The following is a 15,870-nucleotide window of genomic DNA, read 5'->3' on the forward strand; positions in this document are numbered from 1 at the left end:
CACTAAAGTAGTTGAAAGAGGCAACTTGGCATTATTAAAAAAAACTTTGCATTATTATACTTTCCACTTGTTCAAGCGATCAATAGTGTTTTTGAAAATTTAGGAAACTGTTGGGAGAATCACAAGCAAGTTGAATGTCTTAGGTGTGTCAAGAAATCTAGCAACTATTCTCAAAACTTTTTAAAAGAAGACTGAGCTGAGGCACACAAAAAATTTAATGAGATATGAAAATAAGTCATGTGAACTTTCGTTTATTTGTTTGTTGTTTATTTCACGAAAAGTAAGTTATTCTGCTCAAGTATGTTTAATTAAGAGTTAATATAAAAACCTCATGTACAACAATTCCCAGTTCGCTAAACAAATTTCCTTTCACTCTGTCAACCATGGTAGGTACCTACTTGCCAGCCAGGCGGTCATGTTCACTAAATCAAGTCAAGTCACGAACGCATCCCCTCTTGAACCCGTCGTGAAGATATGACAGATATGCTTTACCTACTGTCTTATATAGCTAAGCCACGGCACTTAATTTCGGGACCACACACACGCACAATTTTTAGTCGTAAATCAAAACGGTATTGTTACACCATTACACCTCATCAAATAGACATTTATAACGATTGAAGCTATTATTAGTAAGAACGTGATGTTGTTCGATAAGTAAGAAGATATCTCGCGTACTTTTTGAAATGGACCTATGTGCAAAAGAGAGCCTCTCTTTGTTTACTTTCTCTTTCGATTATCACGGCTTCACCATTAATCTTTCCAATAATGTTCCGGTATATATTGGTAGAGTATGATTTCGACTAGCATATTATGCAAAGAGTTAAACAGAAAACGCAAATGCGATCGTGTTATTAGCGGAAGAGAAAGTAAACAATGAGAGGCTCTCATTTGCACATAGGACCTTTTCAATAAGTTTGCTTGATATAGTCAACATGTAGTGTGATATTATCAGTTACCGTAACGGAAACCGATTAACAAAACAATTTGATTGATAAAAATAACTGTAACTACGGATACTCACGTCTTGTTTTCAGCTTGGGATGCACCGGTTTCAGCACACGTCCTTTTCGGATTGAATCGAGAAGCTGCTCTCGAGGACAGGCAACACGTTTCAGTGGTTGGGGAGCCAGCTTTCGCTCAGAAGCCTGGAAGAATTGTGTCAAAATATTAGACATTTTCAATTAATAATGATGGAGTGTTTTTTTACACTGGTCGAAAAACAAAGAAAGTAGACCCTTATAATTGCACCAACAGCCTAGTGAATTGCTCATTGCAAACTTACTGAACGACACACTATTTCAGTAAACTAATTCAAAGCAAAGCTGCTAAGCTCAGATAATTTAACTGAACTTGACTGTTATCGTACACGCAGAAAAAAGATTTGTAGGTTCAATAAAAATATGGATTAAATTCAATAAATAATTGGTCGGGAGACAATAAATTTATTTATTGAATTCAATAAAATTTATTTGTTGTTTCAATAAAAAAGTTTATTGTTTTGCTTTCTAATACTTTTTTTTTTTGAAAATAAAACAAAATTATTGAAATTAAAAATTGAAAGCAAAAATACATTGTTTTTCTATAAAAAAATATTGTGAAATTAATAATTTTGTTGGTTAAAGTGATAAACAATAATTGATTCAATTCAATAACACATATTTTTGGTTTAAATATGCTAAATTTTTCTGCGTGTAATCATGAGAGCGTGTCAAGTTCAAGGAAATCTAGTTTACTACACACATCAATTATCGACTGTCAAACCGAAGCGAAACACGATGAACGATGTTTGTTCAGTACACAAACATGTGGTTTAAGGTTTTGTTGTTGAAATTTTAGCGATAAGACGGAATCGTTTCGTCAGCCACGATCACCGTTGGTTTAAATCTACACAGAAAAAAATATTTTGTAATTTTAAATTTATTTTCATGCACGTATTTGGAGCATGGACATAAATGTAAAATTAAGTTCCGCCACAAATGCACACAACTTGTCGTGCTTTCTTCTACGAATTTATTATGATTTTACACGTTGATTGAAAATTACAGCTTCATTAAACGGGATATCAATGCACTTTAATGTATAATATTGTTGTAAAATATCACATGAACGAAAGTATAAAATCATATGAATTTTGATGTGCCCATTGAGTGCATCGAACTCAACTTAATTTTCAATCAAACTTTTGATTCAAGCTTTGTATGTTTACATTCTTATTGATTTACAAGTCGTTTAAATTTCATTATTTTGTGGTGTGTACAGTCAATAATATTCAGACTACTCTTAATCCAAGGTACAGTCCTTGGCCAAATTATTATACTTAAGCTATCAAACTTTTCACTTAATTTCCAACGTTTTGTTGTACTATTTCCCAAAGGAATTTCTTTTTCCCACTTATGATAATGATCCATGCAGTTTTTTGAAAATTTACCAAATAGATGACAGCAGTGTAAAACGGGAAAACGTAAACCAAATGAATAAACGTCAAACCCAATGTAATTTTCAAACTCTGTATAATACATACTACAGCATCATTATATTGTACTTAAGGGACCATTCATAAATTAATTTTTTTAAGGAATTTATTACGTAATAGGAAAGGGGGGTATAACTAAATTTGTAACAATTTGTTACATGAGGGGGAGTCAATTTCGGGTAATTTTTTCGTTACGTAATTTATGAATGGTCTATAAGTACTGCTTCAAAATTATTTAAAGTTCATTGTTAATGCTTCAACATTTCTTGGTGAAATTGTAAAAAACTATTTCTATTTATGACACAATTTTTAGAATATGTATCAAAAGTGTTGGTGTTGTTTGCTTTAACTAAAACTTTGTTTTAACTAAAACTAACAAGTAATATGTTTTATCTAGTTAAAATAACGGAAAAGCATTTTTAGTTCAACTATACTAATATGGCAAGGTCTGTAAAACAGAATTCTAAGCATTCAAGACCATTCTGTTTTCTTTTTTCACAGTTTGACACATTTTGGAAAGACACAAGACTTTCTTAATAAATTTTAGAAAAACATACTTGAGTTTAAACACAATTTCCCCCATGGAAAACTTACCTTCCGAAGCGGCGGTCGTGATCGGATGAACTCAAGGATGACAGCATGAGCATCTTTTTTCACCTTTGGCGGAATGTCACCATCGACCATCACTTTTCGAAGATTGTACTTTCTGAAAGAAAACAAAATTAAAACCAAAAACAGAATTAAGCGAAAGAAAATATCAAGCATCTCCGTGTGAATCGATTATTGTGTATACATAGCATAATGGAAAAGCGATACCGTGTTGTGATATTCATAACTTTACACGGACAATAATTGATTGGCCCTTTGTTGGGCTGGGGTGCCAATAAGTGGCCCGGTGTGGGTATGTTGGCCCCCAAAAACGTGACTGCTTGCAACGTCGTGCGCTGAATTCAGAACACTTTGTAGGTTACGTGTGTCGGCTATTCGCGGGCAACGTAAATATGAAACGTACTTCTGTGTGTATCATGATTTATGAATAGGCATAAACGAATATTGCATTCGCTGATTGATGAGAGCGATATGTTTATGGAGGTCAAACAATGGTAGGTTTAGAAATACAGAGTCAATCTCAGATTGTAGAATCCATGTGCATAATTGCATAACACAGCATAGTGCCAATCGAGTCAGGAGCATACACGTTAGACATAACATTAAAACCAATGTAAAGCTGGACGTGTCAATGAACCTTCTTTTAGTAATGTAAATGATGCTTACCAGTTTTCTGGCAATAATTTGCAAGATTTCTGAAATTTTGCAAAAACAGAAGGGTGGGTGATGTCAGAGACATAATCGCAATGAAGTAGAATACAATACAGTTTTTCCCTTCTAACTTGTGCCTTAAATTGTTTTCGGAATCTCCAAGTAAGTCGTTCTGGATTAATTTTATTCAAATTCAGACAAAATATCATCACGTTTAGTGTTTTGGAATATGCAAGCTCTTTGAAACTATGAACATTTTCTCCAGGACTATATTTGCGAGGATTGTACCTACCTAAATGGTACTATCATTCACAACAAAAAATGGACACAAAGCGCAAGTTCGTCCTAAGTGTTTTTTAGCTTATTCGCTTATATAATAATTTTGGCGATAAAATACTCTAATTTATTTGTAACTTATGTGATAAAAATTCAATTACTTCTCTCGAATAAAAGACAATTATCTCTGTAAGGTTCATGCACACCTTCTTGATTCTTTTGAATTCATGCTATTTTAAAGATGGTCGATTTGTGAAATCTTAGAAATTTGGATTGATGATAATAAAAAATTTAAAAGATGTGTACAGGACACAACCGCTGCACAGTGGCTCAAAACAGCGTTTAGAGGTACTTAATTCATTGGAGTCAAAACTGTTCATATTAGCGATTTTACATATTCTACAATGTTTGTGTGTGTAAAAAGCGCCATCTTTTGGCAACATTGTTGTTTTAAAAAAATGATCATAGTAGGCTATAAAAAATTTAACTTTCGAACCGAAAGAGATAGCACTTAGCCGTCTTCGACAAAGTTGTAGAGGAGAGTATTTTCATAAATTTTACAGAAGATATGTTGTCACTGTCACTCACAGTTATTGAGTTATAAGATATTTTCTATGATGAAGTCCCACAATTCTTATTTTTACTTATAACTTTTTTGTTTCTGATTTTTCGCTTTAACAATGCTCGAAGGTATTTTTTATCATTACAAAACACACAACTTTTTCGAAGAAACAAAATAGCTGTGAATGCTGTATAAAGACTTACGGCTGATTTTGATTTTATTTTAACCTGTTTTCGAACCCGTGTAACTTTCCTATCGGCAAAAACTGTAATTATAATATTAATTATTCTAATAGAACTGGGGCGCGCAGTCTGTGTACTAGCGCATCTGCTGGAAGGTTAACATCGATGCATGATGTTCGAACGGGTAATGTACAATTTCATTTCCGTCCAGGTAACCGTATCAATGTTAGCTTAAGGATAAAGAAGATGCACAAAATTGCTGCATTCACCGCGGTATGAAATATTTGAAAATATTCAGCCGGTTAATACAGCGATCATATGGAAAATCTGGAAAAGTACATCACCCGTTAGAAAATCATTCAATATCGGTGTTAAGCGTCCAGCAGACGCGCTAGTACACAGACTGCGCGCCACTCAGAAAAACAAGCGAAAGCGTCTTTGAACACCAGCGCCTACTCGTTCAGTGAGCCATACGCGTTACTTCAAGAGGTTCAAACATACAGCTTTCGACAGGGTATAACTTCTGAACGGATGATTATGGACAAACAGTTTTGCCTTCGTTTTGTAGGTGAAACCCATTTCTATCAGAATAATTGATAATATAATTACAGTTTCTGCCGATAGGAAAGTTACACGGGTTCGAAAACAGGTTAAAATAAAATCAAAATAAGCCATAGGTCTTAACACAGCATTCACAGCTATTTTGTTTATTCGAAAAAGTTGTGTGTTTTGTAATGATAAAAAATACCTTCGAAAATTGTTAACGCGAAAAATCAGAAACAAAAAATTATAAGTAAAAATAAGAATTGTGGGACTTCATCATAGAAAATATATTATAACTCAATAACTGTGAGTGACAGAGACAACATATCTTCTGCAAAATTTATGAAAATACTCTCCTCTACAACTTTGTCGAAGACGGCCAAGCGCTATCGCTTTCGGTTCAAAAGTTAATTTTTTTATAGCCCACTATGATCAATTTTTTAAAACAACAATGTTGCCAAAAGATGGCGCTTTTTACACACACAAACATTGTAGAATATGTAAAATCGCTAATATGTTCAGTTTTGACTCCAATGAATTAAGTACCTCAAAACGCTGTTTTGAGCCACTGTGCGCTGTGACATTAAACATGTAGGTAGCTTTTTTCCAGAGCGTGCAACATAATTCGCGAATGAATGCAATTTGCTATATAACAAAATTTTAAAAACAAGTATAACACCATATTCTCTGCTATACTTTTAAACAAAGCGATTTATCACTCATGCTGGCATTAATCGATTACAATTGGTAAATTTGCGAAAAATAATCTATCACAGAGACTCGATAAACTAGGGAAAAATAATTTTGAGTCCTGTAACGTTTAAGACATTATTTTTCCCTAGTTTATCCAGTTTCTGTGATAGATTATTTTTCGCAAATTTACTAATTCGTCGCTGTTGTGCTATCTTATGACAAGCGCCATTTTGCACATTTCGAGAAAAACGAATTTTAAAGTTTGAGATTGAATATCTTGAAACTTATAAATGGTATAAACAATTCAAAGAAAACAAATGATGCTTCTATCTATTCTGCATTAATCTCTCAAATATTACGAAAATCGGTTAACTACATTGCGAGTTTTCTTTAAAAATGTAAACAAAAGTCGATCTCACACGTGTCATAGGTGTGTATTGATGACAAAATTTGTATGGCGTGTCATAATCGTGCATGGAAAATTTTCCATAGAAAAAAATCATCAATTATTAACTTTTATTCATATCCTTAACTTCATTTGGTCTATAAACAATCGGTGAGATGCATTTTGAAGGAAATGAGTCAGGGAATCTAGAAAAAATAGTTATTTTTGGTTACAGTGTTGCCAAATATGCTATATTTCCAGTTTAAAACTTAAATTGCATTTTTCTCACAGTTCGTGCATTTTTGTTTCGAAAATGATTATGCCATTGTGTTTATCAGATAGTTTTACATATAAAAACATCTCATACATAAAGATAATTTGTGCGAATCTCCAGACACAGTCATTTGAAGCAACAAATTAAAAAATTCTCAGCACGTTTCTCGCTATATCTCAGTAACCAAGCAGAATATCAAAATTCTGTAAATGCCACTTTGTAGAGATTTTTTTGGACAAGTAATGTGGCATATCTAACTCAGTTTACCCCAAAATGGCGTTTGTCATAAGATAGCACAACAGCGACGAATTGTAATCGATGAATGAATTTTAAACTAACAAGAACAACCGCTCAAGTTGCTGCTGGGGAGAGTAAGTTCTAGTTTTAAAATTTTCAGTTTTATGTTATAGAACAGTCAAAATTATGAAGATAAAACTGAAGCGCTTCAGAGCGTGTCCTTGGGTTGTTACTGGACTCGAAATTATTTTTTCCAACTATCGAACCTGAGTGTAAGTGCTGAATACTCTTTATATCTTCAAAACACAGTTTCAAACGTGTATATACGTGCATATACCAGTTTTAAAGTTCGAAACAAATTGTTTGAAATAATAAATCAAAACGCTTTGCTGGCAATGTGATTGTTTCCGTTCCAAATTCTTTTTTAACCTCCAATATTAAACACTACGCTACTGAACATAGTCTAAGGAATTAGATTGATATAAAATACCAATATTTGCAAATCAGTGATAACAATCAAAACCTATCAGTGAATTATCTTGGTTAATTGGCATTACTTTTGGGTTAAGCTTCAAGAATTGCTATAGATTAGCTTCGGAACTTTTTTAAAACAAATCAAAGCTGAAACTGCTCTAACATAACTCAATCCCCTCGCTAACCAAAATCGTAAACTAATACTCGCCTTTCAGTAGGTTCAAATCCAGCTCAGTCCGCCCGTGCTTCAAAAATGCCAACAGAAGCGTATTGCTAGATGCCTTAGTGTAAAAAAACGCATCACGTATACCCGAATTATTAAACGTGTGTGACAATAGACTCATCACCTTACGAACTGCCGAAAATATTTTGACAAGAGAATTTCGCCCATATCAACGTAACGCACACACATGCATAAATATAAATGAATTTATTCCAACGCTCCAGCAGTATTGGACTCAATCCAAAGCCCACCCGCATTGCAATTGATCGTATGTACACGACTCGAATCTATCGTAATTATATACTCGTTCGTGTATACAAAGTTTGAAATCGCACAGAAGGACACTGTTTGTACAACTTGTACCCGTTTCCTTGCTGTGTGCAAAGTTTATCATGTGCTCTGCACGCTGCTCTGCAATTTGAAGCTTCGAATGCGAGTGTATGCAAACTTGATGTGTTCGCATTTGCAATTGTGTTTCAATCCGAGACGGAAAGTTTATAAATAGAGGTGTCGTTGGAGTCATTAATTGCTCGCATACCAAACGAGCAACATAATGATTATAACGTCTGGACAGTCTGGCACCCGAAATATTCGTACACGGTTTAACTGCGTGCCGGTTAATTCCATCACTTGCGAAAATCCAGAGCAGTTACCGCTTACTGTACCGTCCGGACTATATATTGATGATGCTACTTGTTTGGCTATTCCAGCGGTGAATTATTAAACCGGACACGCGGAACCTCTATTTAAAAACTAGCTATATATGATTGAGTCACTTAGGTTCGAGTGTGTACAAATGCCAATGCTGCGTCTACCGCTTATTGTACCGTCGGGACAATTCAATCAACAACAGAGTTTTTTGCGATTAATCAAGATTTTGGGTTTGTGAGAGCTTGGGCGTAGTTGTGCATGTATGATCGCGATTGCATGTTCGAATTTGTGTATCATCGCAAACGACTCGAGCGTTTGCATGTTAACGGGTTCGATCGCGTGGACGTTTGTATGTATGTCGCATGTAATAGCGTGTATGTAACTTCGCGTGTACAAATTCGATTTCGTAACCGTGTGACCATTCGCTTATTCACGTGTGGTCTTGAATGATCGTGCAGACCATGAATCTGCTACATAGTTTTCAGTGAACGGTTCAGCTGCTAGAAGATAGTGAGCTCCTCCATAGCACTAGAGTTCCCGGTCATGGTGCCATGGAATGAGTTACTTGATATCAGCGTCATTTTGTATCTTCTTTTCTTATTAGATTGGGCCAACTGAACGGGGTCTCCTCATTAGTCAGCCTAAAAAAATTGATTTGTTTTTCTTCAATCGTTAAAATTATTATCTGACAGAAATTCTTGCGAAGTTTCATGTAAGTTTCCTTTAATTGATTTTATTTCTTCTAGAAACTTAAAAGCTGGGGGAGCTTTTATAAATTACGTAACACTTTTCGAGAAGAGGGTGTACGACAAAATGTGACATGTTGTGACATATGGAGGAGTAAGCAAGAACGTTACGCAACATGTATTCACAGAAAAAAAATTTTTTTAAAGATTTTTGTTACCTTCTACACACTTAATTTGAATTACTGGGTACAGTAAAATCCGTTCTAACCTAACGTCCAAAAATATTGATCAGTCAGTACTTTCCTCTGAAAATGGCGACTTGGCAGATGATTTGCTGTACCTGTTTTGTAAGTTTTTGACGAGGTTCGGTAATATTTATGTATCGTGGGTTTCTGCAAACTATTTGAAAAATTTACTGAAAATCGCTAAAAAACGAAAACTTTACTGCAATTTTTTTAAACAATTTGCTGGCAGCTCCGTAAAAATATCACTTTACTGTGCAAGTCGTCAAAAGAAATTACTGAACAGCTTTTGGCTGGCTTAGTGTGTAGGGGAGGAGGGATTAACAAATTGACAATTTTTACAGTTGGGCAAGGGGGATTATACCTTGGGCAATTTTTGCGTTACTCAATTATCATGGTCACATTTGAAAACACCTTGATTTCCATGATTTCAAAATTCCGTTCATGATTATAAAAACAACATAAAAGCTATGTACACAAGTAAACACTGTTTTTAGATAATTAAATTGTGCGCAGATTCAATCAAAAATGTATTGAAAATTCTCATGTTATTAACACACTTACTGCTTAAAAGGCCGAAAATTGAGTACTTCAATAAAGAATGACCAAACTATTTAAAATTTCCACTTTTAATCACTATGTACAGGCAGAAAAGTTTTTCGAATTAGGAAGTTATCCCATTTTTGTTGAGTTTGAGCTGTCCGCGACGAGCTGCTGTACGAGACCATCTTTATTTATTTTATTTTTAATTTTTTTTTTGTAAATAAATATATGTTTAAAAATTCGCAAAAGATTATTTGTTTCTTTTGTTGTTTTCATGTTAAAAAAAAACTTAGAACCACCTTTTTCAAGAGCCGCTAGTAAGGAGACCCATTGAAGGCCTGCTCCTAGGCTGCTTGGACCGAGGGTACGGACGTTACCGATTGCATGATCGCGCGAACACAGGCGTGCATGGGTTCGTAGGTCGAGACCGCGTTCATAAGTTTATAACTGCAGAAACGTTCACGTAATCATCGAGGTATTTTCATGTTTGCGAGATCGCAAGGTTAGGTATGCGAGGATGATCGCGAAAGATTCGAGCGATTGTATGTTACCAGTAACCGTGAACCGGTGAACTCAATAATAGTATGCTTTTGCTGCCCCTCGTCAATAGGCGTCCATGATTATTTAAATGTGTCTACAAAATGCTATGGTTGCAACTCAAACAATGTTGGAAAAAAATTTGTGCAGTATGTAAACATGGTGTCGAATCCTTACATAGAACTCGTTGTGTGATTAGTGGATAGACTGAATAAACAGTGCTACTGAAAGGATATTTCCGGACAGATCGGATCGTATCCTAATGTACGTTGCAATTGAAATAAAATATGCACGCTGAATTGAACCTTCATTTGACTCGCATGCAAAATATAGTGCGAAGTCTTGGTACAAGATTCCATGGAACTTGATGGAACAAATAGCAGTCAATGTAGATATTCAAATTATCTACAAATTTTTCACATTAGTGCTAATAACAACCAATTTATTCATTCACTAATTATCGAGCTGTAAGTATTTCAAAGTTTATTATTTAGCAGCTGAAAAATCGGCTAACATGTTCACAGCAACATATTGTCATAGATACGACGCAAAGATCGACGGCGGTGGTACCCAAAGCCTCGCTTTGATCTTTTTAGCTATCACTCTGACAGTGAACCGAGTTTAACGAGGGGTCTTATTTGGATGGTACATGGGAAATCTCTGACCACTCTATCTTGAGTTTATCTTTGATAAAACGTAAGTACTAACAAATCACCGAGGCGTTTCTTTGTATGCGAGGTCGCGGGCGTACATTACATGATCGCATGTGCAACTAGATTTGAATTATCGTGAGTCGTTTCTATATTGACGTGTTTAATCGATGTTTAATTCTGAGTGTATGGTTCAAATTAAGGAGAAAGTGAGCTCCACCATCTTACTGGGGTCTACAACTATGGCGCACTGACACTTATAATAATATAAGTTCCGTATTTCAAAGTAGGAACTCCCAGACGAGTATGTTTCATAATTCGTAATTGACTTAATCGCCAGGAAATCTATATGATTGCAAGATGTTGAGTATAGTTCTGTGTGAATGATTGCATTTGTGACCGGGTTTGTATGATCGATAAAGACTTGAACGTTTGTATGTTATTTTTCGCGTTCCTTTAATCACATGGGCTTTTGTATGCAATGTTTGCTAGCGCATTCATGATCTACAATGTGTTTCTATAACCGTGTAGCCGTTTACATATTTCTGTGTTCTTTTGAGGATTGCCGACAAGGAAACGACAAAAGAGGAAATAGTACGTTAATTAGGGCTCCATTCGGTGGACTTACGAAATGTATACTACAACATATTTGAGAAAGACCATAACTATTGTAAAAATCATCCGCAGAATGCCAAAAAAATAATAGAAATGAAGGGTGTAAAAAGCAAACATACAGTACATTAAAAAAAAGAACATCAGTTCTCCGAACACCTCATATATAGTGTAGAAACACCAACTAATTATTGAACTATAATTTGAGCAGGAGAGAGTAGGGGAAGGCACGCAACATAAAAAGACCAAATACGGCATTGAAAAACCACTTATTTTTTAACTCTTCAGGGCCCCTTATTCATATTGTGACCAATGTCAAAGTAAACTCAGATGCCAAATTTCACATCATTTGGATATTTTGGACCCTTGGTCACTTCGCTTGAAACTTTTGGCATGGACACTATGGGAAAATATCGGGAAAATATATTAAATGTATTATTAATAAGTTAATTTTAAGTAGCGCTCGAAATATTACAGTTTATACCTGTTTTTGATGGAAACATTTTTAGCATTTAAACAACAAAAAAGCATTCCTTGAGAAATTCGGGAAGTTGGAGTTTTGGGACATTTTGTTTCAAAAGTCCACTATTCTTAATAACCATTCTACTCTATGGAATGGAATAGAAATAGATTTGTTGCCGGTAAAATTCAGATTTTTTACATTTACTCTAGAAACCACATTTTTTTATCAAATGTCCAACTTACCACATTTTTCGTGAAATGAAATATTTACCGTGTCATTTCTGTGCGTTTTTCATAGTAAATTAAATAATAAGCTAAGCCGATAGCAAATCTATTTCTATTTTGTTTCTTAGGATTTTTCACGTTCATCAAGGTATATTTAAGAAAATGGTAACATTTAACATGAATGACGAAATGCTCCAAAACTCCAACTTCACGTGTTCTGACAAAGGTCGCAAAGGTACTGTTCGATTTCTGAGATTTTTCCACATTAGTAAAAAACAGCAAAATATGTATGATTTGTAGCATACTAATTTTTTTTTGCCAAAATCGTGCGATCTAATAATTACGCCACAATCGTTAAATTTGGGTCAATGACGTCTTCGGAGGAATTTATAGATATTACAAGCACTTTCATATGGTATTGTGATTTTAATGATTAATTTCCTTAAAAGTGAGATATATTTAACAACTTTCTTGCAAGTGCATTTATTAAAATTATGCTTATAGAGCAAACTTTTGTCAACAACTTCTCTGAATGCTTGTTGTTTGTGGAGAATCCCTCTAAAGCTAGTTCATTACCATAACTTTTAAATATAATTTAAATATAATTCGGTATGACTCATAAAAAGGTTTAAATTATCAAAATGGACAACTTTCTGTATTACAGAATTCGTGCTTTTCAGAGTAATTTGGCATTTTTGGAAAAGTAAATTGTTTCAAATACTGATTTGTTGGTTAAGGTGGAAGCGACTGAGTTTACGTCAAAAGTGTTTTCGGACCACTCATCTAAAAAGCTTGTTTTGCCATTTGCTGCTCCTATCAGTGAGATTTTTCAACTATTTTTTTTGGTAGAATGAATGAGTTAACGTCTTAGGAAGAGTTGTGGAGATTGTTTCCACGAATTCCTTTGCTGAATGCATGAAGTCTCTTTTTTAAATACTTAAGAAGTTATAACTCGCTGTATTTGGATGATTCCCAAAAATAATTTCTTTAAATATCTTTTCAATTATCATTCCTAAAGATTTTATATATCCTACGAAGTTATTTCAATCGTAGAAATACACAATTTTTTAACCAATATTTTATTTAGAGTATTTTCATTTTTTTTTTGAAAAACCGTAATTTTTCAAATCATCTATAACTCCACAGAAGACAACGAGAGACCAGTGAACTCTATTGAGTTTTATAGTGTTGATATAGCATTTCTAATTGCAACTAGAGGCAGCTGTCCATTTTTGTCCGTTCGAAAGTTACTACTTCAAAAACTACAAAAGCTAATATTACCCAAAATAACCCAATAACTTCTAAGTCGCAAGAGATGATCTCTTCTGGTGGAAATATATGTATCTTACTATGATGAACAAACTATCTGGAACATGCTGAAACTTTATCTACGATATTTAAGAAGTTATGTTGAAAACAAGTTTTTAAGGGGTCATTCACAAACTACGGTCAATAACTTCGAGTGTAGAGTAGAATGAGGTCAAATAGGTATGGGGTACAATAGGTAGAGGGCATTATCTTTGCTATGTTATTGCAGAGGTCGCTCGTGTTGCGTGAATTAGATACATTAGATACGCATTGTATTTCGTCCCCAGTACAGTACATTTAATCATTGTAAAAAAATGTCAAGTGAGTTTTTTCTTCCGTAAAAATTAATGCTGAACACGATAGTTGTGTTGATTTTTCGATATTTCCGTTTTTGAAAAAAATACGGACATCAACATGAAACATACGCTTGGGAACACTATCGGTCACTACTATAATGTAAATTTAAATAACTTTTGCAGGAAAATTGTGCATAATTTCGCGCAAAAAACGCCAAAACGAAGTGAAAAAGATATAAAGAACGCAATTGTATCTGTTCAATATGGCGTGAGCCTCTAAGTAATTCAAGATTTAGTTCGAAACATTACGTGCTTGTGTGAAAGAAATGTGCTCGTCATCAATGAAAGCGCGTCTGATATTTCGTGTGAGTTAACAATATCACAATTTAAGGTGTTGTTGAAGTAGATAATCGAAAAAAAATTATTCGAAAAAGAGAAGGAAAAGGAATCCAAAAATATGCTTTGAAGGGCTAATGTGATCGTCGAGAAGCTAAGAATCCACGTAAGCCGGAATGCACAACTTCAATTCTACACTCTGGCGACGACGAGGACACCAAAGTAGTCATTTGCAAGTACAAAGCCATAAGCAGGTGCTGAATAAACACGATTTTTACATGATTTGCACTTCCTCATTTTCTAACTTGAATGACGTCAATGGATTGCATTTAATATTTGTGTTTTTAATTTTCAATTAATCTGCAGTACAAATAAAAGTTGAACCGCTGATTTTCTAGGTGTGTACAATGTTTTATTTAACCTCGAATATAGTGACCTACCGTACTCCCAGAGTTTAAAAACATCGAAAGTTACTTCGCCTGGTTGGATTTAGTTTGAAAAATATTTAGCCAGGCATAAATTCATTATTGCCAATGTTGCCAGATGGATAACCTTTCCATCGAGTGCTGGTTTATCAAAATCAGTGCAAAAATACCATCGCGCGTGCCCTCCAAAAAACTGACCTAGTTGACCCCACTCTACTCTACTATAAATAGAGATTTTTAGTCTTCAGCAAAGATGTTCGCTTAACATTTACAAATACTTTTATTGTTTCTCTCTAATCTTTTTTTCATACTTTGAAAAAAAAAAGGAAGTTTTTATGCTATAAAAAAGAAAAATGTCTCAAAACTTCAACTTCCCGTATATATCGAAAAACTGAAAAATTTCCACTGAAATGTTTTTTTATAAAAACGGTATAATTGTTGTAATTTTCAGAGTACTACTTTCAAAGTTATATCATTTAATATATTTTTTCCTCATATTTTTCCATAGAACTAATGTCAAAAACTTCAAGCGAAGTAGACTAAGACTAGGATGCCTAAGATTGTTTAAATTTTCTATGCCCTGCGGCCCAATAAGCCCTTCTTGTATTCGCGATACATCATTATCGAGGAATATTGCAATAAACATCTTAAAGCAACTTTTTTGTTAAAAGTTAAGGTGAAAAACTACATCTATGTTCAATAAAATATGAATGGGATTTTCCTAGTTGTTACTTTAAATGGAGATTTGCTAATTCAATTATTTAATATATTATTTCAAATTTTTTTAGGCGTTTTTGTTTAAAAGACATTTTATTATTTATTCTCTGATGTGACATTTAATTTGGCCAATATTTCATCAAATTCGGTTCTCGGGCTAATATGAAAACGGTTTTAATGGTTACAAGATTTTTTTTTTTGGAATTTCAACCTTCAGTTTTACACTCATACCTACTTTTGAATGTGTAAGAAATCGATAGAAGAAACTGCTTTTGTTGAAAATTTTATGAAACCATTCGCTTAAGTAAAACTTTAAAACTGTAAAACTCTTTCGGACGCGTAATTCGCTATAACTAACTTTGCCAACCTGTTGATAATTAATAAAAAAGAATCGCTCACCTGCACCGGATGTCCTCCATCAGGATTTCGTATGGCGTCAGCTCGTACTCGATCGGCGTTCGGGAAAAGTTGATCTTTTTCAGTCTAACTCCCCGCCGCAGCTCGTCTACCACCTGCATCCAGAAGCGGGCCTGCAAGTGCACCGGAGAAAGCAAAGAAACAAAAGGAAGAAGAAAAAAAGAATTGAAAAGGAGAA

The 15,870-nt window shown here is 34.3% G+C and overlaps 1 protein-coding gene across 5 annotated transcripts in view; it reads right to left on the minus strand.

Annotated features, from left to right (window-relative positions):
* Positions 1-15,870, minus strand: part of LOC131678691 (protein spire) — a 563,546-nt gene that overhangs the window by 136,905 nt on the left and 410,771 nt on the right. For all 5 annotated transcript variants that reach the window (XM_058958940.1, XM_058958943.1, XM_058958941.1 and 2 more), the window contains 3 exons: positions 15,675-15,805; positions 3,071-3,182; positions 1,025-1,148 (listed from right to left, as the gene is read on the minus strand). In XM_058958940.1, coding sequence (XP_058814923.1) covers positions 1,025-1,148; positions 3,071-3,182; positions 15,675-15,805 — 367 coding nt within the window. The remainder of the gene's footprint in view (positions 1-1,024; positions 1,149-3,070; positions 3,183-15,674; positions 15,806-15,870) is intronic.

Source organism: Topomyia yanbarensis, chromosome 2, assembly GCF_030247195.1.
Source record: "Topomyia yanbarensis strain Yona2022 chromosome 2, ASM3024719v1, whole genome shotgun sequence".
Lineage (NCBI taxonomy): Eukaryota > Metazoa > Arthropoda > Insecta > Diptera > Culicidae > Topomyia > Topomyia yanbarensis.